The sequence below is a fragment of the Mya arenaria genome, chromosome 9 (assembly GCF_026914265.1).
Source record: "Mya arenaria isolate MELC-2E11 chromosome 9, ASM2691426v1".
Classification (NCBI taxonomy): domain Eukaryota; kingdom Metazoa; phylum Mollusca; class Bivalvia; order Myida; family Myidae; genus Mya; species Mya arenaria.
In genome coordinates, this window is record NC_069130.1 from 61,483,387 (window position 1) to 61,509,851 (window position 26,465).

Consider the following 26,465-nt stretch of genomic DNA (forward strand, 5'->3'; position numbering starts at 1 on the left):
ATCAAGCACGTCTTAACTGGCTATCATAACCCTGAACTGCGGAAAGTGTGGCATGCAATCATCTCCTTAGACGCTCCACTGATTGCTAGACAGATATCACTTTTCACTGATTATGTAATTTCTATCCACAGTGCACAGACTGAATTGCATTTTTCAAATTACAAGCTTTCGAAAAGGAAAGTAGGATGTTTTAAAGACCCTTCGCTTCGGATACAAGCAACACACACCAGATCGCTTTACAATAAGATCAAATTTATTTTTAAGCAAACTTGGAAGCTGAGCTATGACGATGTACATAGAGCCTGACCGTCATCCATTAACATAAGTTTCCCTTTCTTCCTCAAAACTCCTGGCGCATGCTTGTGCTTAGATCTTTAAATGCTATTCCAGCCCACAACGCTGATCTTGTATGTAGCACGCTGTCTCCATACAGTGCACATGTGTTTAAAGGATATTTCTAGTCTCACCCCCTCCCTCCCCAAGGAACTAGAGATTGTTTTTTTTTAAAAGCGCTTGTCTCCCATATTGTGTGGTCGTAGCTGAGAAAAAATAAATGATGGACATGAAATTTGTGATTTTGGACTGGAGATGAACCAACAGTGAAGTTTGGTTTACCCGTATTAAATAGTAAACAGCTACTGCGATCTTGACCTTTGACCTACTCATCTCAAAATCAATAGGGGTCATTTACTAGTCATGACCAACTAGCATACCAAGTATGAAGTTTCTGAGTGTAAGCGTTCTTTATTTATTGAGTGAAAAGGAAGTGTGACGTACTGACTGACGTACTGACAGACGGACTGACTGACTGTCGGACTGATCACAAAATCAATAGGGGTCATCTACTAGTCATAACAACATGCATACCAAGTATGAAGTTCTTGGGTGCAAGCATTCTTTAGTTACTGAGCAGTGTCCGTTTCTTTACCTCAAGGTCACGGCGACCTTGACCTTTGACCTAGTGATCTAAAAATCAATAGGGTTCATCTACTAGTCATGACCAACTAGCATACCAAGTATGAAGTTCCTGGGTGCAAGCCTTCTTAAGTTATTGAGCGGAAAGTGTTTCTTCACCACAAGGTCACGGTGACCTTGACCTTTGACCTATTGATCTCAAAATCAATAGGAGTAATCTACTAGTCATGACCAACTAGCATACCAAGTATTAAGTTCCCGGGTACAAGCGTTCTTTAGTTATTTAGCAGAAACCATTTTTAAGCTTAAGGTAACCGCAAAAATCGTTTTTTACCTGAAGGTAACCTTGACCTTTGACGTTTTGATCTCAAAATCTATAGGGGTCTTCTACTAGTCATGAACAACTAGCATACCAAGTATGAAGTTCCTGGACCCAAAGGATATTTAGTTATTAAGGATAAACCGTTTCTTCACCTCAAGGTCACGGCGACCTTGACCTTTGACCTAGTGATCTCAAAATCAATAGGGGTCATCTAGTACTCATGACCAACTAGCATACCAAGTATGAAGTTCCTGGGTCTAAGCGTTCTAAAGTTATTGAGCGGAAACAAAGTGTGACGTACAGACTGACTGACGGACTGACTGACGGACAGGGCAAAAATATGATACCCCTATTAGTATGTCCTGCTATGCCAGGCTTTCAAAGTAACATTTTAAGAGCATGGTTTACTATGTATATGATTTGGGATATGATAAGCAAAACTCTTAAGAAGTGGAAACACCTTTCCGGATATGTGTTGTATTTAATGCAAATATATTGCACAATAACATAATGATCACAGATTTTCAATGTATACAACAATAGCTGTACAATAAAACATACACAAGCAATATACCAAGCTATGCACAGAGTATTGCAGTACACATATATCATGAGGAAATATTGTGAGTGAAATCTTATTTGTTCCGAGTTCAAAACAATTCCAGACAAATAAAATAAAAACGTTCACCCGTGCCATACCAAAAATAGCCCAGCAGGATGACCCGCAAAGTGATGAATAATTGACTGGTTAAATTTCCTGATGATTTCATGGACTGGTAAGTCTTTTCTCAAAATGATAAATCTATTAGGCGATCTGATTTTTAGAATTTTTAGATGAATCAAACCTTTAATAACATAATCACCATCTGTAAAATCACAGAGAACTTTCTTTTGTATCAAACATTGCCAATTAAAACACGATCTGTATTGTTTTTTCCTGTAATTAACATGAAAGGTAATAGTTAATTCGTTGATTTTAAATGCAATTCAAGTGAGCGTAAGAACTGCTCAAACTTAATAAAGTCAAATTTAATAAACAGGCCCCCGTTTCTCGAACATACTAATTACTCTCACAATAACTATTAAACTTATTTTACCATTTACAGCCCAAAGCAGGGTTTAGAACTATTACTGTTTTTACTCAGTTATAATCGGAATCACTGAAAGATTATATTTTGATTTTGATGTTTGGTCAAAAATTAAAAACAATGTTTTATAGTAAGAAAAGTAACTGAGTGAATTTTTCAGTGTACTTAGATGTACTTTGCATAATAATTTACTTATAAGGGAAGTTAGCGCACACAAATTGGTTAATCAGGCAAGAAATAAAAACATAATGAAACTGTCATACTTGCAAACACTATTATTCACGATTTATACTAAGGATTTAAATAGTATACTCCGTTGAGTAAGAACTTGAGAATTGTCCAGAAACTGGGACCTGTAAAGTATACAAAAACTGTTCACTGTATATATAGCATGTAATAAAAAGAAAGGTTATAAACAATTCAAATATGTGTCCGTGTTGCTAATTTACTTCACATTTCTATTTATTTTGACTAAATTGTAAAGATAGCATCAATATAATGTTGGTGTTGGCGAAAACGAAATTAACACATTATTTAAAAAAATAGGGCCATCATAACTTTGTTTCTGTAGTTTAAAAAAGGAATCATCAAAATGCAAACCAATACAGACAAATAAATGCATTTATCGCCATATCACCTTCTTAAGTTATACAGACAAGAAGTGAAATAATGATAAATAATCATGTAGACCTAATTAATTGCCAAGAATTTCCTTTTGTTTTTATCAACAAATACTGCAATTCGTATGGCAAAACACTGCTTAAATATCGAGATATATATGGTATTGCCAACAAAACTCATCTCAAACTAGAGCTGTCACAGGAGTGACGAATACCCCCAAATGCCGCCTGGACACAGGAATGGCAAACCATTCCTTTGAAAAGAGGCCATAACTCCAAGGTAACTGCACACTGCATCTTCTTTTATCATGCATGTATTGTTTTATTTAAATCTGTTGAGTAATTTAGAAGTTACACTGCTGACAAGAAAAACTAGCCTTTCATGAGTTATCGTCCGGAAACCGTTTTTCTATTTTTAGTAACAGTGACCTTGACCTTGGCCCCACCAGCCCCAATATCAAACTTGGCCTGTATCTTCTTACATTACACCTGTGTACCAAAATTGCTCAAATCTGTCTAGTCTTTCATGAGTTATCGTCCGGAAACCGTTTTTCTATTTTTAGTAACAATGAACTTGACCTTGGCCCCACCAGCCCCAATATCGAACTTGAACTGTATCTTCTGATGTTACACCTGTGTACCAAAAATTGTTCAAATCTGTCAAGCCTTTCATGAGTTATCGTCCGGAAACCGTTTTTTCTATTTTAAGTAACAATGACCTTGACCTTGGCCCCACCAGCCCCAATATCGAACTTGACCTGTATCTTCTGATGTTACACCTGTGTACCAAAAATTGTTCAAATCTGCCTAGCCTTTCATGAGTTATCGTCCGGAAACCTTTTTCTATTTTTAGTAACAGTGACCTTGACCTTGGCCCCACCAGCCCCAATATCGAACTTGACCTGTATCTTCTGATGTTACACCTGTGTACCAAAAATTGTTCAAATCTGTCAAGCTTTTCATGAGTTATCGTCCGGAAACTGTTTTTCTATTTTTAGTAACAGTGACCTTGACATTGGCCCCACCAGCCCCAATATCGAACTTGACCTGTATCTTCTGATGTTACACCTGTGTACCAAAAATTGTTCAAATCTGTCTAGACTTTCATGAGTTATCGTCCGGAAACCGTTTTTCTATTTTTAGTAACAGTGACCTTGGCCCCACCAGCCCCAATATCGAACTTGACCTGTATCTTCTTACATTACACCTGTGTACCAAAAATTGCTCAAATCTGTCTAGTCTTTCATGAGTTATCGTCCGGAAACCGTTTTTCTATTTTTAGTAACAGTGACCTTGACCTTGGCCCCACCAGCTCCAATATCGAACTTGACCTGTATCTTCTGATGTTACACCTGTGTACCAAAAATTGTTCAAATCTGTCTAGACTTTCATGAGTTATCGTCCGGAAACCGTTTTTCTATTTTTAGTAACAATGACCTTGACCTTGGCCCCACCAGCCCCAATATCGAACTTGAACTGTATCTTCTGATGTTACACCTGTGTACCAAAAATTGTTCAAATCTGTCTAGACTTTCATGAGTTATCGTCCGGAAACCGTTTTTTCTATTTTTAGTAACAGTGACCTTGAACTTGGCCCCACCAGCCCCAATATCGAACTTGACCTGTATCTTCTGATGTTACACCTGTGTACCAAAAATTGTTCAAATCTGTCAAGCTTTTCATGAGTTATCGTCCGGAAACCGTTTTTCTATTTTTAGTAACAGTGACCTTGACCTTGGCCCCACCAGCCCCAATATCGAACTTGACCTGTATCTTCTGATGTAACACCTGTGTACCAAAAAAAAATTCAAATCTGTCTAGCCTTTCATGAGTTATCGTCCGGAAACCATAAAAACTGACAAAGCGATCGACCGACAAGCTCACTCCTATATACCCCCTCAAACATCGTTTGTGAGGGTATAATAATGAATCAAAATGAAAACATCTACATGTAATATCTTTAAAAATTGCCAATTTTTATCAACATAAAGTTCTTTCTTATAGATTTAAATGATGCTATTGTTATAGTAAGGGGGGCATGAGTATTTACACTATTAAATTTAGATCTATAGAAATCTTGTATAAATACAAAAATATTGCAATAAAATATAGGGGCAGTAAATTTGGCTGAAACAGCCTGAAAGGACCATATATTCTTGAGTATATGCATTTTACAATAAATAAAATATCATACAAAACAGAAACAATGAAAACATGTATCTAAATATGGAAGTGTATACCATACAGATGATGTCTGTTCATGTTGACTTGGACCATTCGAAGGCGGTAATCCCATCATTTAAAGGTAAAGCAAGTTTGATGACGATATGGTTGCTTGTGTTGCTTTGCTTTGTGTTGATTGTATTAGTGTTTGTGTTTTCATATAGTATTTTTCTCTTTGGTTCATTGTCGTTTGGACCACTGCCTTGTGCCCCTTAAATACCCTTAAATTTAGTCAGTTTCGACTACTGGGCTTGTCCCTGTATTTTTCATTGTATTATTGTTTTATGTCGACTTGATCAGTTGTTAACTAGAAAAGTCGACATAATGTACAAGTATGTTTGCAACATGGTGTGTAACAAGTCCCAAGTCAACACTTAACAAGTAAGCATAACTACATGATCACATTGTCTATATGAACTATATACTCTTCCATATGTTAATAATATCCCAAAATAATACAGAAAATATTTAAATGTTAAAAGAAAAGGTGAAATGCATGATATCACAATGTAGATACAACAAAACAAATGTCTGATAATTAATCAGTAACAATATACAAAATACTATTCAACTTAAAAAAAAAAAAATAAAAGCATCATTGAATTGAAAGATTGGAAACAAATTATAACTTGTAAATGTAATTAGCATTACCATCATACAGATAAATGACTAAAAAAATTAGGCAAACGTTCATGGAATATTTACAGCTTAAAGATATTGCAAAAGACATTGCTACATTCTATTTTTTCAAGCCATAGTTTTTTACTAATATATGTACATGAGATGTAAGTTTTCATTTCACAATGTGTGTTGATCTGAACAATGAAATGAATTCATATGTCTATGGATATATAACATGATTAAACTTTTATATTTTAACTCTATGTTTAACATAAACAAGAGTGCACCGGACAACTCCCCAGTGCTTGTTTGTTGTTTAAAAAAGGAGCATAATTTTGATGTCCTGTCCTAACAATTAAATGAGGTTGCGAGTAATAGCCATGCTTTACATTTGTATATCATCTCTTGCAACATGTGTACGAAGTTTCACTTTGAATACATTGAACATATTTTTTGGCTAAAAAAGGGACATAACTCTTCAATTATTTATGTCAGCGGTATGGCCTTGCTATACATCAATTTGCATAATGTCTCTGACAACCATGTGTACCACTCATTTGAATATCTTGGGATAATTTTTGAGTTAAAGCAGACAGTGTAGGTCATCACAATAGCCGACTTTTGTCCTTGAAAAATAAAAAAATATACCTCATTAGGTTATAAATGGGAACTACGAGTATTCAAATCCCAATTATATTCAGTTGAGCTTCACAGTACTGAAAGTTTTTTATTTCTTTATCAAAACAACAATATGAGAAAAATCAAGTCTTTAAAAATCAGAGCAGCATGTGCAAAATAATTTTTTAATGCACTGGTGCTATATCATAACAAAATTTCTGATAAGCCATCTTATACTGGTAAAGTATAACTTTAATAAATACATGCTGTAACAATTATGAAATCAGAAAATAGTATAAAAACTAGTATATCTATTTCTTCAAGTATTTCACATTAAATTAGTTTCCATCATTCTCGTTGAAAATCTTAGTACATGTAATACTGTAAGCATAATAACAGTCATGCCAAAATAATAGCTAAACTTAATATTCAGAGCAATAATGCCGTAAAACTATACATTCATTCAGGTAGTTACAGTTGTATTGCATGGAGCCCTAGTCATATATTTTTCCAAAAAAAAAAGCCAATGCTTGTCTGCAGTTTTTATTTTGACTCAATATTTATTAAAGGCCAGAGTTATGTGCCTTTATGTACACATGACTTTTGTCTCTGGCAACATGTGTACCAAATTTCATTTGAATACCTTGAACTGTTTTAAAGTTATGGCCTAGGTTCAAGTTTTTGCAAGCAGACCAAGCCACCAACGCCAAGTCTATATCAATACATTGACTTTTATTCTTCACAAAACAGATGACCTTCAAAACTCACACAATCTTAAAATCAGTAAGCTTTTCCTCCTCTCTTTTTGGATTGCCTTTTTGCTGTAGTTTTTGGAGGTGAAGGGCGATCACTCCTTGATGATGCAGGCTGACTGCGTGCAGAGTAACCGCCCCTACCGGCTGGAGTGCTACGTGAAGTGTTAGGGTGGGACATGCCAATGTCTTCTTCCCACATTGGTACCTGGCTTTTGACCATGGCCCAGTAATTTTTCTGAAAGTGGATATATCAATGGTTCATAAAAAGGCATATAAATGAGTGAAACATAAAGAAGATATGTATGTACAGTTTGTTTGCAAATGTTTTTTTTCCATTAACATATGATTTATTTTAAGTAATTTTAGGAGATATTAATTATTGTCTGACAGTTTGAATATAAATTAATATATAGGGGATATTTGTTGAATTTCATTTAACAGAGTGCTCATAGTAAGCAATATTTTCCTGAGTGAAATTAAATTTTATCACTCAGAACACAAAGATATAACATTTTTGCTAAAAGGCATGATTGTGATGTCATTTTGGTGGTCATTTAAAAAACGCTACCTTATTAAGCAGTATGAAAGAACAATGGAAATATACTAATCAATACTTCCACTGCAGTGAAAATAACAGCAGTAAAAAGCATATGATATCGCACAATAAAAGAAACTGTTTTACTTCCTCTAGGTATAACAAAGTACCTGCAGAGTCATAAACCTTGGAGTTGGTGGAGCATTCAAAGCATCAAACATTTTCACTCTAGAAGTCCTGATGTCCTGAGAAAAAGAATGATGCACACAATTATAAAAGTATGTGGTGTGAAATTCAAATGATTCGATAGTGTTTAAGTAAAACAGACTAAATCATACTAACCGGTCTAACATGAGCAAAACAAGTGGATGTTATTTAATGCTTGTTTGTTTTTCACAGATTCATAACACATGAAAAAAGTAAAATATTACTGAGTGTTCTAAAGCCGAAGGTCTCAACATACATACTGAGTCCCTGACTTAACTTGCAACCTAGGATCTCCTTTTTTGAACTCCCTGTGTATATCCGGGACCCCCTCACTGAGTATAAACCATATAATGGAAAGCCATATTACCAGAGACATTCAATGGGTAAAGCATTCAGGTTATATGACCCAAGCTCAGGTACCTGAAACATCCTTAGACCTATGTAACCATGTATAAGTACCTGTAGAAGTTTATGATTCCTGAGATAAGCCTCTTGTGCATTTCCAGCCTCAGTTCTGGACCTTCTTGCTTGACTCTGGTGGTAGGCTACAGAGCAGTTGAGAAGGGATTCCCTCCTAGAAATACTGAAATAAGTAAACATTCAGTAGGTTAAAAAGGGCATTGTTTATATACTGTATCAAAGTTCCAAACACATTTGACAATTCAAACTATGTATGTACACCATGAAGAAATGGTTCTGGCGTTCTAGTGTTTGTGTCAAGTTTTAGACCATAAAATATGACAATGGAATTTGAAAAATAAATCCAAAAATTGCTTGGAGTTAAATAATACAGAGAGTCAAAACCAGGAAAAATTTAATTCCAGTGATCCAGTCAGACTCTGATGAACATTCATGACATTTGGTTTTAAAATGTTTGAGTAAAAACATAATTCTCCACATGTCATTTATTCTTTAAAAAAAATGACTCCTTGTCAAAATCTAAATGATACATCTTGAAATGACATGCTACAAAATAATAGCTACGAATATATCTTATTGCACACCTTAATTCCTGTATTTCCCTAAAGCAGCAGAGCGGTCACAATTATTATGCAAAGGTAATTTACTTTACACTGACAGCAACTTTGTGAGGTATTTACGTCCAATGATTTCAAGTTAAAGCATTTCAGAATCATTTTTAAACGTCTCTCGCCATGTTTGAAGGAAAAGGTGTTCAATTCTGAGAACATGATTTCCATAGCCAATCAATAGTCATTCACTGGATGGTTTTTGATTTTATTAAATGTCACCGGGTGGGCTCTCATCCCCTATCTATTACTTAATAATACAAAACTTCAAATACATTTTCCATATTTTATACATTTATCAACTCGCTTCATTGTGAGAGGTATCTTAACCTTTTCTTTCCACTCCCTAACAAGAACCGTACCACTTACACACCACATACAATTTCTCTTTAGGCCACGCCCATAATATAATTATTAACCAACCATACAAAAATATTTATCAAATTTTCATTCATACCAGTCCCTAATGTAAACTTCTATTGTCTTTACCTTCAGACCAGAACTCATAACAATCTTATTCACACCTTCTTGTTATATGCTTTGATCAAAGTAAGACAACTGCCAACCAAGTTTCATTCAATTAATTATGGAAGATACATTATGTCCAGTAATTAAGAACAAGTCTAGCAGATGTCTGTAACTAACATTTCAAAGACTATGAACTACTACTAGACCATATCAATATATAGTAATTAGTCACTATGATTTCCAAATATGGCCTTGCAGACAAATTCCTAATTCAATCAATTTAAGAAAAATATAAATAATCAATTTTGATTTAATGAAATGTTTTATAACTCTGTGACACAAACATAGAAAGCTCCCTTATAGAGAATACTAGGTTAGTGATGTGGATAGAGGAAGTTTATTTGGCAAGACCAAGGAATTTATCACAGCACTAACCTAGTATTCTATTTATCCTGTTACTTTGTATATTAAAATTGATAAATTACCTTAAAATTAACAAGGACCTTCCTAAAAAAGGATGACAGCCGTTTTCCCTACTAGCTACTTAAGTTTAAATGCAGTGCCCAAAAAATAGTTTTCAAAACTTTTTAATTTTATTCAACATTTGAAAGGTGCATTAACATGGATCAGTCACCAAACATTATCTGATGATGTAACAATTATTCTGCAAGTCACAGACTACAGTACATAGGTCAAGGTTCAAGATCACAAGTGTTTACAAACCATCGACACATGTTAAATGGATTTAATTCATGATGAGGATAAAGTGTTGGATGTTCAGAACTGCACTGGCAATGAGATAATTCAATTCTGTTGTAAGTCAGTTGAATGCTGCACAGTTTTCAGTATTAGCGGGTGGAGTAAGTGCACATGTTGATTTTCTGGCTGATTTTTTTGCTAGTGTCATTATTATGCAGAGTGATGGGAGTTTATGGGTGAGTGATTAGTGAGCTCAGTTTTTGGCTGACTATTGATAATTCACCAGTCAATTGTAACCACTGCCTCTCCTCTCCAAGTCTGGAGGTTTACCTGGGATATCCAGGGAAATGGGCCATGTTTTTACCTTTCAGGTGGCCCCAAAGTGCCGGGTAAATGCGGTAGTTTTGACTTCGTGCCAAAAATAGCAGGGAATGGGCCTTGCCTAGAGGCCCTGGGGTGCAGAGACATTTGGCAGCATTTACACGGCACCTTGTCATTATTTGTATACAAGTAACTGGGAAAAAGGCTTTAATACCCTTTCATAAACTCTATTCACTAGACAAACTAAACTCTTTTTATTTCCAAAAAGAACTTTTTGTTGGTAGCACCTGATTAAAAGTGTTATTTTATTCTTAATTTTCTGTTAATAGGTTTTGGGAAAATTAGATATGGTGCTCCCTAGCTACAATAATGAGCGATCAGGGATACTTTTTATTATTATGACATTTCTTATGTATCACTGTAGCGCTACAACTCTCAACCATTTAATAGCGGGCAAAAGAATATAGAGTAATATTATGCATCGATGTTGAATACTAATGACAAAATTGTTCAACTTATACCCAACAGTGATCTAAACTGGATTGCATTTGTCATTAGAGTCGTTATTTTCACATCAATATTTTCTGGGTCATGAATACTGTTTTATACATGCACACAACCTGTCATCCTTGTCCCAGATTTACAGATATCGGGATACTTGATAAACAATCGACACATGTGAGTGTTTCATAATAACTGAACATGATTATTGGCATAGTGACATCAATAAATGTGTTTGATAGTAGGCAAAAGTATTTTCATAAAATTTTAAAACATATAGGAGGTAGTTTCAAAATTGTGGCACAGTGGTCGAAGTTAACACAAGCCCGCAAGCCCTGCACTGGTAAAATTGATTCCGGGCTTGCTCAAATTTTATATATAGCAGGGCTTGTTTGATGCCAAATAGTAGTATAAAAATTCGGGCTTGTTCATCCAAAAGTCAAATTTCGATGACTGGTGACCATGAGGACTGTTGGCTACTTTTTGCTCAGATGGTGAACATCTGCCATAGTAAAACAAATTGTCAAAAGACTCGTTGACGTCTTTTTAGGTGGACTATGGTGCTCCCAAGAAAAAGTTATTAAAAAAATTGTCCTTTTTTAGTTATAGATATTTAAACAAATACACTTTACTACAAAAAACAATTTATCAGTTGCAAATATGGTAAACCAAGTAAATACCAACAAAAGCATATTTTATCCTAGTCTAAAATAATAGACGTGTTATACGGGATTCTTCCAATCCCTAACGTCTAAACGGGATTGTGCAAAAAATGGGTGTGTTTTAAAAATATTGAAATTGTTTTTAGTTAAGTATTTTATGGTTGAAATTGATCATAAAGAGTTATATTCATATTTTGCCATGGCCGAAATGTTCAGAGCGATTAAAAACTTTGCCCTGAAGCCTTGCATGTGCCCATCATGTATATTTGTTATGTTTTGACAGAATGAAATGAAGAAAAGTCACCAAACTCATAATTATAAGTTGGATATTTATTTTTTGTGTACGGAACTAATATAAAATAACATTATCTGGTAATATTTCTTGTTTTTATGATATTTTATAGACGCTATATGCTTTAACCCGAAATCCTGATCGGAACAACTACCCACTTTTGATACTAAAGAATTTGTACGTGAAAGATTTGCCATATCAAAAATCTAAAAAAAAATCCGTCAACGAACAATTTATTTGTACTATTTTTTCCAAATTCTTTGTCATATAAAAACATTACATTTCTTCATGTAGTCTAACAAGTTGCATTTCTCTGTTGCTCCAATATTTAAGACAATTATCCACAGCTCCGCCATCGGTACTTTGAGTCTTGAATGTCATTGCATAACGTATTGAATGAAACGAGAAGATAAATTATTACAAAAATATTGTTGTTGATGACGCTTCCTCCTTCTGCAAGAGCTAACAACAAACGATAACTCCTATAATGTAACTCAAAGAAAAATTGCCAAAAAGAAATTTACACTAGTGGTAGATAATTAGATCTCGTTTCAAATTCAGTTTTTAACGGTGAACGGTTCTAGACAAAGTTGGCAAAGCTCACCTAAGAAATAATTGGAAGGGTATTCAAAACATTTTGTTTATCATTTTAACACGCCAAGTTCGGTGGAGGAGGCGCAAGATTAATGTCCCCTCCCTGGATTCGCTAGTGATGTTTACGATACAGAAAAAAAGTGGCCACCATACTGAATACATGCAGTAACAGTTGTTTTGATTTACTGCAAGTTAAAGATGGTTTTAATGATGAACCGCATTGGATGGCTGGCAATATCTTCAGCACTTAAGTACGTTACTACTTACTAACAATCTCAAGTTGATGTTGGCACAAAATATATGTAACCATTTTACACCACACAATCTCTTCAAAATATGTAACGATCTATCTTTTAGACTTGAAAAAAATTACAAATAACATTAGAAATTATCAGTACGCTAGTTAAAAAAATGCCATATAGAATCATCAGCATTCACCGTCAGACTTCCACGAACAGACTAACTCGACCAGACTCCATATCGACGTACAAAGATCACAGTTACAGCATGGCGTGGGTATTTTAATGACACCACCGGACTAGATGATCTAACACTGGTTAAATATATCCTGGTTCTTTAAGGTGTGCCAACGTATAGCACGACTATTTGGTTGCGGTACCCTTGCTCTTTTTGAACAGCTTTCCTTGGTTAAACCAGTAGTTAAGTTATCCTGATGTCCCAGTACTCTCTTATACCAAGTGCCAGGCAAAGGTGCTACTGGTATGTCGGAAAATAGATCATTAAGCTTATGTTTCTTGCTTTCATATACCCGACTTTAAATCAAGGTGCTTGTATCTTGTTTCAATAGTTAACGCATTTTGGTATGACACAGTCCGTATATGTTGCACAAATATCATCGTACGGATTAAGAAGCTAATATAATTACCCGTAATTGACAATGCCCTTTTGCTATTTCGTTTTGTTCTCTGTATGATTATGTCTTCCCTAATGATTGTGGAGACATATTGTTTTTGATCGAGGTGTCTGTCCGTCCGTCAATCCGCAAGTCAAATCGATTATGCTCCGTATCTGTGGAACCGCTTAGGATTTTAAAATAACCAGAATAGTTCACCATATTGAGACAATGCGCAGAGCACATATGACAAGCTCGGTTCAAGGTCAATGCCAACCTAGAGATCACAGGTCATATGACTTCATTTCGTGTCGGGATTTTGACGTAAATCGCAACAAATGTTCACTCACCATTTTGCGATGGTGTTCAGGGCGCATTTTACAACCAGCTAGGTTCAAGGTTAAGGTCTCACTTAGAGGTCAAAGGCCGTATGAAAACAGTTCGTGTCCGCTCCATATCTCTTGAACTGCTTGTAAGAGTTTGAAATAACTCGCGACAATCGTTATCCATTTTGAGACGATGTGTTCACCTTCACATTGTGCCGAACGCGTGTTGCTTTTGTTCATGTCCCGCTGTTTTTGTACAAGCGTTCTATGTTTTTCATACATTTTTTTTTTCATTTTTAAATGTCAAATGAAGCAGCAGACATCTGTCTTTGATTACATAAACAACCGTCTAGTTTCTGTAAAATTTAATTAAAACGACCAATGTTAAAAACGGATGTTCTTTTCTTCCCTCTTAAAAACTGTGTCTATGATTGAAATATTTCTCTAAGAATGACATTACAACAGCATTCAATTCGAAAACTGAAATGGTTTCTTGACAGATTGAAAGCCCGCAGTCTGGCCCCAGTGTATCCAAATTATTCAGACAATTCTCAATTTCAAACGAACTCAATATACCATATGCTACAAGAATGGAAATTTACTCTTTAAAAATCGCATTCTCTCGTAGATTGTGCTGATTTAAATATTAAAAGTCAATATTCTAAACTAGTCAAATTGCCAAAAAATAATGGATTTCTAGTTTTAATTGATTAGTTTTGTGTTATTGCTAAAGCATTTTTCTCTCTACAGAGAATTGTCTTTAGAATATTGAACAATACGTCTATTGGTATCACGTTCAAACGTGCGCGTTTAAGAAGAGTAAAACATAAGCCATTTTGGATCATAACATGCTGTAATGTGGGGAAAAGAGTTGAGTTTGGAATTTATAATTTTCAATAAGTCTCTACAAGTGTCCCTCTCTCTGTGGATGGAATGTATTACAGTGGAACTCTATATGGACTAAGCAAACATATATTATAGAGAACTGGTCAGAAAAACGGTTATCACATAGGAATATGTATTCAATATGCTAAATCAATGATATAGTTTATATACATGTAGAAGGTGGTGGTAAACTCAACACTTCTAAGGGTTCTACTATTTATTACCAGTATGTAGAAAGAACCAGTATGTGGAAAGAACCTATAAATATAATATATACGTAAATATAATATAATACAATAAGCAAATGTTGAAAATACATTATACAAGGTACAATACAATGGCCACGTGTTTGAACAAAATAGAAGCAAATACAAAACGGGTTTAATTATTATTTAGATATTAATTAATACAAACGAACGACTAATAGTTATCTATGTAATTATATATAATAACTCACCAGGCTGTGAAACGATACAATCATTTAAATAAGATTCAGACAGTTATGTTGAAACTGAATGTATAAACTATATACGGACAACTTTGCAGTTGTGCGTTTAGGTTGGGAATGATTAGAGAAACCTAGAAAATTAGTAAGGGCGGTGAGATAAAAATAGGAGAGCCAATGAAACTGTTAGTTAAATATAAATATACCCGTTTGACCACTTTCATACATAACCTCATACACTCATTTACATAAACATGAGAATCACATGGACAAACAAGTGACAATAACAAACAGGACAGTTGGGGTGGAGTTATAGTTGAAATTGGCCTATTCTACATACACTTCTTCATTTTATAAAATCTTACACGTAACATTGTAAATACTGTTACAGTAACGTTTATATAAATTCTCAGAAGGTCAAAATCAATAAGACGCATGTTAACGCACAGTATTAAATGTTTGTTCGTCCATATCGTACATGAGGCAAAATCTTTGATGAACCCACACGGCGAGGCTCCCGGAAGGGCCGTTTTGCTTTCGAAAGTTCGTCTATGATTGGAACATGTGCTCATTTCCGTTGTGGGTTCCACATGCATTACTTTTTGTCAAATGCATGGTCCCTTAAATGATTAAGAAAACACATACATGTATATGTAATGTTCTAAAAATGTAAACAACGATATTCACTGGATTGGCATAATGGTTAAGCCTATCGGGGTAGGCAGATTTAGGTAGCGTTCATGTAATTAACATACCACGAAATTAAGTTAAAATTGGAAAAGTCTTACAATTTATTCTTTTATCTCGACGATTAAGACTCTTAATAATTAATAAAATAACATTTCGGGTAGGTGACAACTACATGGCGAACAGTTTCTAGGATTGATTGAAAGCAAATGTGACAATGTGCATTTTGCCTCCCAGGTCTCAGAGTATAAACTATCGTCATAAAATCTGTGTCATTTAAGATATTATCGTCATTTAATTCCTGGCATCAAATAATTAAATAATCAAAACGGTGACAACTGTAAAATTATGCTTTTTTAATGTGTGTACACGTAAACATCACCTACCTTTATAGTTATTACCTTATCATAACATTAACATGACATTTACATGACATTAACATAACATTAACATGACATTAACATGACATTAACATGACATTAACATGACATTAAAGTACTGTTATGTATAAGCACTAACGAACATCTATAATTCAATGTCGGTTTTCATGAAGACAAAAAGTGCGGGTCTTTGTAGTGGACACTGAGTATTGCTCAAATATATCATGATAAACAGTGGCCGATAAACCCAATGCGCGACTCCTGCGGACAAAATAACATTTAGATAATACAGATAATCGCTTTGAAACGATATCCTTTACAAATTCACGAAAACATATTCTTGATTAACAAGTTTATGTAATATAATATTCGATCAGCATTTACAATAGCAGTCATACATATCACTTGAAAAACGTTTAAATTTAAATATAAATCTGGATATGCAGCCATAGCCAAAAGCTTGTTCGTGAACTAGGTTGTGATAAAAATTCAATCTATGTCAGAAGGTAATGCTGTAACGATACTTAAGATAATCAAGGCCTGTTATGGGGTCGTATTTATCTGAGCCATCCACACATTTAATCAAATAATCGTAGTCGGGGTAGAAAAAGAAAACGATAGACTGACGGCACTTTTTTCCTCCAATTTCATTTTCAGGTACAACAACCCTGTGTTTCGTAGCCAACAGTTTATCCGACGTCCATCTCTGAAGTAAATCGCCGATATTGACCAATACTGTTCCGGAGATCGGACTTGCGGGTACGTAGCCAGTCCCATGAATGTTAGCCTCAAGACCTCCTATATCGTCTTGGAAAACTAGCGAAATTGAGCCATAGTCTGAGTGCTCACCAGCTCGAATTTGACCAGGCTTTAATGGTGATCCTTCGGGAATCGGCGGGTAGTACAAACTTCGTAGTGTCGTCGCACTTCCTTTTTTGCCGGCAAACTTATGAGCATCACGAAGAAAGCTCCGTCGAAGGCCTATGCCAACGGACAAAGCATCGCATATACGTTGTGACAGCTCGGTGCATCTTTGGAACATGTCCATACTCGTCTGCTGAAATTCTACATCCGACCAATCGTCGGAGTCGTCAGCGGGATTAAAGTTGAAGGCCTCCTTTAAATCACCAGGTCGTTCTGGGTTTAACTTCTCCCGTTCAACAGCAATCCATCCGTAATAGCTGTCAACCTTCGTAGCGTGTTTCATTTTATCTTCAACCGATTGCTCAAAGAAATTTCTTGAAACAGCCATATATTTGTCGACTAACTGTTGGTCAATACCATGGTTCTTCAGGTAGCAAAACCCAACGGTGCTGAACGCTTCTTTCAACAATTGTCCAACTAGTGACACATCACCAGTCTGAAGACCCTCTTCAAGCACTTGAAGACCACATTGTGCAAAGTCTATCACAGGAATATGCTTTGACTGGTCGCTCATTTCTCGTCCTCGAAGCAATGACTGAAAACAATGCGGTCGAATCTTTAAAATGGCAAAGCGTAATGTTTTAAAAGGAGTATTCGTTCATTTCCTCATATGTTATAATATTGAAAGATTGAAATCTAAAAAAATAAATCTAAAATTGATTGTTTTGTAACCACGTTATTTGCAACAACATTATGGTAGATCTGGACAGGTGTTGTTACAGTTTTTGTACATATATAAGATACAGGGCTGGTATTCAATATTCAACTTTAGTCAATCTGATGGTCATTTCATCGTTGACTTTATTCACTGTTAATGTCTGTTATTCGTATCCGACAATCCACATATCGTTCTTAGATCTGAATACAACACTCAGGGTTATGCCTGTCTGCGGTAACAATGCTTTCAGTGTTGAGCCAAATTCCCCCTTAAAAGTAAAAACACGGCCTTCCTTTCCTGTTTGGCTTGTGGCCGTGTCTCTGTAGTTTCCATCGCATTAGTACGAATGTAGGCTAACTTTATACTATATATATATATATTTATAAGATACAAAAACACTTATATAACACTTGTGATAATATATATATCTTTTATTTCAACAGCAATACGAACATGTTGTTTTTCGCAAAACAATTCGGCTACTATTAATTTAACAGACATTGTATGTTAAGTTAGTTTTAGATCGTCTGCATATACAAATTCTTCTTGTTTCTGTACTTGTTGTTATTTATATAATGAATAATATATTATGTCGGTAAATTACCTTCTTGTGTTGATACTATATATCCAATGCAGTAAGACAGTTTATCCACAGCGAATAGTTCCCCGGTAAGTCATGTGTTATTCTGTTCGAGCTTGTCCTTCAATGCGTGCACAAATTATCATAAACGTATGATAATGCATAGCATCACGTGCAGTGTGGATACTCTACACAATGTCGATATCGTCACAAATGCTAGAGAATTTGTATTAATATATTAAATATTACTCCTATATATTCACTTAAATAAACCATGGCGTTTCTTTATTAGCATCGTTTTAAATGATTTTTGATAGCATACAATGAAAATATCGATGCAATTATTTATTTTCAAACTATAAAATCAAAACATCAGCTGGTCGAATAGAAAGACATATAAAATAAAATGCCGCAAATTTAATATTATTTTTGTGCAAGCCTTTTATGTTAAACGTAATGCCTTACAATTGAAAAGAAAACCTGTTTTTGATTCACGCATAACACCGATATAAATAGATAAATTAAGTTTGATGGGTGGCCAGAGTAAGGAGCCTAATCTGTACGAGGTCTGTCCTAGTTGCATTATGGCTTGACCACGGCGTGACGTCATTATGGAGCCTAATCTGTACGAGGTCTGTCCTAGTTGCATTATGGCTTGACCACGGCGTGACGTCATTATGGAGCCTAATCTGTACGAGGTCTGTCCTAGTTGCATTATGGCTTGACCACGGCGTGACGTCATTATGGAGCCTAATCTGTACGAGGTCTGTCCTAGTTGCATTATGGCTTGACCACGGCGTGACGTCATTATGGAGCCTAATCTGTACGAGGTCTGTCCTAGTTGCATTATGGCTTGACCACGGCGTGACGTCATTATGGAGCCTAATCTGTACGAGGTCTGTCCTAGTTGCATTATGGCTTGACCACGGCGTGACGTCATTATGGAGCCTAATCTGTACGAGGTCTGTCCTAGTTGCATTATGGCTTGACCACGGCGTGACGTCATTATGGAGCCTAATCTGTACGAGGTCTGTCCTAGTTGCATTGTGGCTTGACCACGGCGTGACGTCATTATGGAGCCTAATCTGTACGAGGTCTGTCCTAGTTGCATTATGGCTTGACCACGGCGTGACGTCATTATGGAGCCTAATCTGTACGAGGTCTGTCCTAGTTGCATTATGGCTTGACCACGGCGTGACGTCATTATGGCTTGACCACGGCGTGACGTCATTATGGCTTGACCACGGCGTGACGTCATTATGATATAAATTGCGTTGAAAGGGACAAGACATCAGATGCTGCAATTGCAAGAAAAAAGGAAATTGTTAAAAAATTACATAAAATTGAAATCGTTGTGTACAACATAATGAATCTAACTAACTGATGTATCACATCGCTTCCGACTAATGCATCCTTGTTCATTTTTTCCAATTAGAATTACTTAGGTTGTCTACCTAGTCAATCCCAGTATGTATAAAAATAACGTTGGTATATGTATCTGCACTCATAAACTGATATGACTTAAAATGGGAAACTATAATGCGCAATTTTTAAACGGGGAAACTAAGATGAGACATGATATTTGCGTGTATTCTTTTAATCATGTAAAATAATGTATTATCGACCTTTAAGTAGCTTGCATTAACAATTCAAGGCTTGTTTTGAGGAAATACTGTATTTGCCGATATTTGGACCATCTGGTGTCTAGTTCCCTTAAACCAATACGTGAGATGAGATAGAAGTGACTGCAATTCCCAATAATCAGATAGGCAGAAACACAGTGAATTACAAGAGATCCGGATGCGACACCGTAGCTCCTTGCGAAGCGATCTCTTAGTTCTTTGACATGCTCGGTGTATACCACAGTTACTCTTTTCTTGGTTTAACTAGCCTTTAAAGTGACACACTTATTCAAAATCAATACATACACATGTAAAACAAACATTCATTTTGACTGATAAACCTTTAATTACTTACTTAATAATGCATTTTAGGAAAATATTAATAACTAATAACATAATCGAAACCGTGTATTTAATTGCAGAAAGCGCAAAAATATTAAATGATTGGTGAATGCTTGAAGATTTACTGTGATGTACCATCTCTCGTAAGGTAAAAAACAGAGTTTTATGCTCGCTTCTTTCAAATTAAACTCGGTATCCTTCATAAAACCATTGTTTTCAACAATTATTCATTTTTTTTAATATTGAAACACTAGTCTATTATTAATGATGGTAAACCTTATAATGGAGAAACAGTGCATGTTTTAAAATGCCGAGCACTAGGCTAGGGAGCAACGGGTACCATATTTTAACGTCTTTCGATTTAACGCGGTGTGAGTTTCAACCTCGACTTTCCGCTCCCAGTATGTATGGATACGTTATTATTGACGATGTGCTCGTGTAGTTGAATTTCGAATTGTTTTATGTCGATTTAACGGGTTAACGCGAACAGTTTATCAAAGCCACTATACACTGCAAAAGCTTGTTTTTTTATTGTACGTTGCTACATTTAATTTTCATAGTCAAACCCTTTCAAATAATACCGGAAAACCCTAACTGGACACAGACAAGATGACAATGGGCGAAATACTGTAGTAAAAAGAAATCTCCTGTCTGAATAGTGTTAGCCCATCTGAAGGGAACTTAAAAGCCATAACTTGTCATAACCACATCTGTTGATAACAGAAACTAAGGATGTATAAAAGCGTAACCATATGTGGGTACCAGACTGGATTTCCTGGATAAAAAAATTGCAAACATTTATAAGCACAATATTACAATTTCACCAGGATTAGACAAATTGAACGTATCCAAAACAGTGAACATTATTAATAACAGCGTTATTGTCTCTGCTTGTCTTATCCAGGTGATATTTCTGATTAAACCTTTCAATGACAAATTTAAAATGTAATTAATGATATGATTACAGCCTACCAGCAAATGCATAGTTTTAACACGACTTCTATTATTTCGAATAGACTCGACTGACTTAAAATTTCGACTTAAAATATGCCATATAACTGTAACGTTTCCGTCGAAACAGGTTAAAAACTATACCAACATACATACAAAACAATATGAAAAGACTCAAACTAAATCTTAAGACTCCGTTCGGTGCAAACGTGCTAACTTCAAAACCTCAAACCACTAAACCACTGAAATCGTTCTTTTAAATGCTTCAACTCACCCTCTTTAAAACAGTAAGCATATCTACTTATCATATCAAAATGGACCAAGGAAAATTATACAAATGTGAACACATGTGAAGCATTAATATCAACAAGCCTTGTCTAGTACTGATTAAAACATTTTAAATCATGATCTCATATATCACACTTAGGTAATTTAAAACACTTTGTCGGTTCTACAAATTTTGTTTGACTATCCAATGTCTTACCTCGCCTGAATTGAGTGCCTGCAATTCTATTTTCACTTAAATATAAATGCTCTTCTATAACTTCAAACCGAATCAATGAAACAAATAATTAATTTCCTCACACAATCCAGTCAACAGGGACATTTGGCCTTCCCAGAATTCTAAGCAATACATCCAGCCTTTTTGTTAAATTCCTGAAATTCCTTATCCATAAATGTAAAACAAAGTACTAAAGAGAACATTTCCAAACCTCCAATTCCGGAATAAATCCTGGAAAACGAGAATGGAAATACTTGCCCATCCAGTCAACCATTAGCAACACTGTTGAACAACTACACAAACTGCATCAGCATCTGAACAAGCTTCACGCGACATCATACCTTGCTTAAGTGAACTAAAATTGTCCGACAAACTGTTAATCTGTTTTTCTTGTAATTGAATAGTAAAAACAACTCGAGCCCTTTCCCTCAAGCTCACTATACAGATATCTACGCCAATTTATAACTCTAGCAACTACAATTCTACTCTTCTTTTTTAAACAGTTTTAATAAATTTCATCAGTATACTTAAGCATTTAGTTAAGGTTGACACTTTGAAACAAAATTATCTTTTATAAAATTACTAATAAGAATAAATTATGATTAATATATCTAGTTAATGATGTATTGTATAATCGTTCACAAGAGCAGTTAGACAATTCACATGAAAACCTTTGAATTTGAATATGAATCATTCACATGAATCCATATGAAGACAAGTTCGTGACTCAGGTTGTGTTAAAAATTCAACCAGTAGGTTACACTTAAACAACATTTAAGAAAGTCAAGCCTTGTTAGGGGATCGTATTTATCAGAGTCATCCATAAATTTACACGTCGTCGGCATAGAAAAAACCACAGACTGACGTCCAATTATCTTTTCTGGTCAAACAAGCTTGTATCTATCGTAGTAAATAGTTATTCCGACGTCAGCGGCCGGCAGTTCGAACTTCGTATGGTCATCGCACTTTCTTTTTCTAGCCGAAAAACGAATTACAACGGACAAGCATAGCGCAAACGGAACGAAAACTCGGTGCATATTTGGATCATATCTACACTAATCTGCTGAAACAATACAACTATCGTCGGGGTCGTCAGCGGGATTAAAGTAGAAGTCTTCCTTTATATCACCAGGTCACGTTTCACGTTTTCTGTAGATGATTGTTAAAAAATAGAGCACCATGATGTTTCAGACAGCAAAACCCAACACATCTTTGATCAATTGCCGAACTCGAATCACCAGCTGGATGACCCTCACTTTAAGACCAGATTATGCAGTCTTTCACAGGAAGAAGCTTGGACTAGTCGCTCATTTCTCTTTCTCGAAGCAATGACTTAAAACAATGAGGAATAATGTTAACAGGGCGAAATGTTTCAAAAAGAAAATGAAACTAATATTCAATTATTTCACCTACTATTGAAAGCTGAAATACATGATTATTTGCACGAGTATTGTGATAGATCAGACTGATTGTAATTGAGTATATGATGTTAATATGGTTGTGTCTATATTTCATTGTCGTTTGGGTCCTTGCCTTCTGCCCCTTAACAGGGTTCATTTTTAAATTTTCGACTTCTGGGCATTTCCTCTGTTTTTCTTTGTTTAATTGCATTGCCTTGATTATCCTCTCTTCTCGTGACGTTTTGTTACTGTTTTATGACAACATTAAAGTACTTATTTGGCTTTTACGTTCGTCACAGTGGTGTCTATTTCGTTTTAGTTCAGTTTAAATTTGAAGAATCGTTAAATGATGAACCTATTCTTTCTCTCTCACTGCTGATGTAATGCATTGAAATGGAACACTATATGGGACTAAGCAAGCATATATTTTACTGAACTGTTCAGAAAAAAAACGTTATTACACAGGAAGATGTATTCAATATGCTCAGTATTGATATGGTTTATAAGAGTTTATGATTATGAAACTTCTTCATGTTATATATTCGTACACGTAAATGCTGTAACAATAGCGTGTAGATAAGGTCACGTTCATGAGGTCGCATTTTTAAGCAAATTATTAAATGCTTGTTAGTCCGGCAAATTCTGTTATGAATCCACTCGGCGATGCTCCCGGTTTTGCTTTAAAAGGCTCGTCGACGATTGGATCACGTGCTCATTACCGTTTTGGTTTCCACATGTGTTGCTTTTTGTCAAACTATTGCCATCACATCTGTAAAATTATGTTTTCTTAATGGTTGTACACGTAACTATCACATACCGGTATATGTCGTAGCTTAACATTTAATTAATGACATGAAAAAAACACTATTAAATATTTTGCATTTCATACTTCATGTTAATTTTGATCTACAAATAAGACATGATGCAACTTTTATAGACTAAAGCGCTTTTCAATTGTATCATGTATTGAAATGCTATAGGTAAGTTATGAGCGGTAATCTCGCCTCACTTTCATGGAGATGACATGTTTGGTATGCCGTGCTATTTCTCCTCCTCCTCTTCATCTTCCTCCTTCTCCTCCTACTCCTTAAAATTGATAAAAACATATAGAGGGTATTTGTTTATTTCAGTGTAAGATCGTATTGTTTTTAACGATTGTCATAGAAAAACATATTTTTACCAGTGGCGAAGCCACAAGTGAAACTATAGTTTTTCGATGATCACGAGTGGAATAAAATACGATCTTACACTGAAATAAACAAATTTTCTGTTTCTTTCATGCTTATTTTCCGAGTTTTATAGAAGTTTAATTTATTTTCTTAATTACCGCCTTTTTAAAGGGTGTTATTTATGCCGTTACCCGTGGGGCGCCTCTCATGCAAAATTATAGCTGTCAATTTTCTATTTCCGGTTTGTTAAGAAAGAGTTCTCTGATATTATGTTTTATAGTTTATTATTCGCTCGTTTTTTAGTGTAAGATTTTTATGAACAGTTATCAATGAAGTTTTATAAGTGCATCCATGTTCCAAAAATAACGAAAACAATTTTATTTTAAGCGTGGAATAAAAACATAACCAAATCACTACGTTATTTATTGAATGAAAATTTGAAAGGTCGAATGGCAAAACAACTGCGGATAATCATTGGATATAAAAATAATCTTAGTTTAAGAGTATGTTTCATGATAAATGGATATTCAGCCATCTTACTGTCAGGGACCAGGTTGTTTTGCCTAAAGACAGGTCGATTTCCAGGTAATGATGAGGACCACGCTAGTTTTTTCCAGATTTTTTAAATCTGTAAATTGTTGTGTTGTTTTTCCGGGAAGTTCGTATGACCTAATACAACGACAAACACTTCAAAATACAATTGAACGGTGCAATAATATTCTATTTAGGTTCGACAAATTGTTTTCGTCTGTAATGTGTTTGGTATGAAAGCAAACGTTCGAACTTTCAGCTTCAAGATCAAGAAAACGTTGGGTTTAAAAAACAACAACAAAAACAACAACAACGGGAATACCATTTTTCTAATAAACGGTAAGTTGTTAATTTCCAAATATATCTTAATTTAAACTTCAGTGACATTTTTTTAAAATTCAAATATTTTATTTGCAAAAATGTTCTGTTTCAAAACAGAAGTGTTCTGTTAAAATCTAGGGGAAATAACTGCAATGGATTTTAAAAGTAGTTCTGAAAGTTGAGATTTTCACTCCTTATTTTATAGTGAAAATATTAAATTGATATTTTCGCTGTTGTTATTTCACTGATAAAACTCCATGTTTCATTGAAAGCATGAAAGAAAATTACATAAACCACCGGCCGTTTTCTATTTGTAAAACAAAATATCCTTTAAAAAACTGCCTAGCAATCTGTGCAGCACACAACCGTATTAGAAATATCGCTCGGCCAAAGAACGCAATAATTCCATAGGGGATAAATAGCGATTCAAAATAATTAAATACACTGAAGTCAAATATTAACGTGCGAATCTTGGAATGCTCTCATCGACGACATGATACCGTACTTAAAAGCAAATACACGTACTTCTTCCGCAGCTATGTTAAAGACGTCCTCAGGCAGCAGGTACGAAACGCTGATTCTTTCTGGACCTAAAAAAGGCTCTCATCGAATAGTGTACACGCAGGAAGATGTGCCTTCAGCACTTAAGCTGCCATGCACTTCGTTATGCTCTATAAAGTCATTGCAAATGCAATTTTGTTTTCAAACCAGTTGGTACACATTCAGTTTTGCTTTATTAATGGTGTAGTTTATTTCATACATTAGCCTAAAATGTCCATTGAAATGTGTGTCCTATAAATTATTAGTATGAGCAATCATGTGGCTCACAAGGAATATATGTCACAGGTTCTGAGTCGATGCAATGTTTGCCAAGGTAATATGTGAATCAAGCAAGAACTGGATGTTTATGTATTCACGATGAAAAAACGGCCGGGTCTTTGTAATGGGAACGAAGTATTGCTGAAATATATATGCATAAACAGTGTCCGACAACACAATGCCCGGATCTTGCGGACAACATAACATTATGTCGTGTTAATGTGAAAAAGCATTGCGGGTTCCCCATAAGCTAAACAGTCCATGCCCATCTTTAGAAACTTGAATGTGAACTATTTACACTGTTTGGGTAAATAATGTTTACAATACATGAAAGCATGCAGTTGCTTCAAGTGCTGTGTCTTTGTAATTGAAACGGTTTTTAATTACTTGCATTGTAAACATAAAAGCTTTGAAGCGATATCCTGTATAAATTGAATACATACACGAAAAAATATCTTGATTAACATGTTTGTTTTTTAAATATAATATCCTATAAGCATTTACAATAGCAGTCATACATGTCACTTGAAAACCTTTGAATTTGAATATTAATCATGCATATGTCCGCGACCCAGGCTGTGATAAAAAAAATCAATCTAGG

General features: G+C 35.1%; 2 protein-coding genes across 2 annotated transcripts; both read right to left on the minus strand.

The window, feature by feature from the left end:
• Nucleotides 1-1,708: 1,708 nt before the first annotated feature.
• Nucleotides 1,709-12,316, minus strand: LOC128203757 (uncharacterized protein C3orf14-like). Its single transcript, XM_052905300.1, has 4 exons — nt 12,156-12,316; nt 8,364-8,487; nt 7,868-7,942; nt 1,709-7,397 (listed from the first exon to the last, which is right to left on the minus strand). The coding sequence occupies exons 1-4, from the start codon at nt 12,254-12,256 to the stop codon at nt 7,188-7,190; spliced, it is 510 nt and encodes a 169-aa protein (XP_052761260.1). The 5' UTR covers nt 12,257-12,316; the 3' UTR covers nt 1,709-7,187.
• Nucleotides 12,317-14,869: 2,553 nt separating this feature from the next.
• Nucleotides 14,870-18,327, minus strand: LOC128203756 (uncharacterized). The gene is made up of 2 exons (XM_052905299.1): nt 18,232-18,327; nt 14,870-17,504 (listed from the first exon to the last, which is right to left on the minus strand). Exon 2 carries the CDS (start codon nt 17,481-17,483, stop codon nt 16,545-16,547), a length of 939 nt encoding a protein of 312 aa, XP_052761259.1. The 5' UTR covers nt 17,484-17,504; nt 18,232-18,327; the 3' UTR covers nt 14,870-16,544.
• Nucleotides 18,328-26,465: the final 8,138 nt, after the last annotated feature.

Bases quoted from the DNA above. Each gene is read 5' to 3' on its own strand.
- LOC128203757 (XM_052905300.1), bottom strand. From the start codon at position 12,256: ATGACATTCAAGACTCAAAGTACCGATGGCGGAGCTGTGGATAATTGT. The intron at 8,488-12,155 runs GTAATGTTTTTA...TACTTATTTCAG, and splicing joins GTTAGACTACATGAAGAAAT to TATTTCTAGGAGGGAATCCC. The intron at 7,398-7,867 runs GTACTTTGTTAT...ATCCACTTTCAG, and splicing joins CAAGGTTTATGACTCTGCAG to AAAAATTACTGGGCCATGGT.
- LOC128203756 (XM_052905299.1), bottom strand. From the start codon at position 17,483: ATGAGCGACCAGTCAAAGCATATTCCTGTGATAGACTTTGCACAATGT.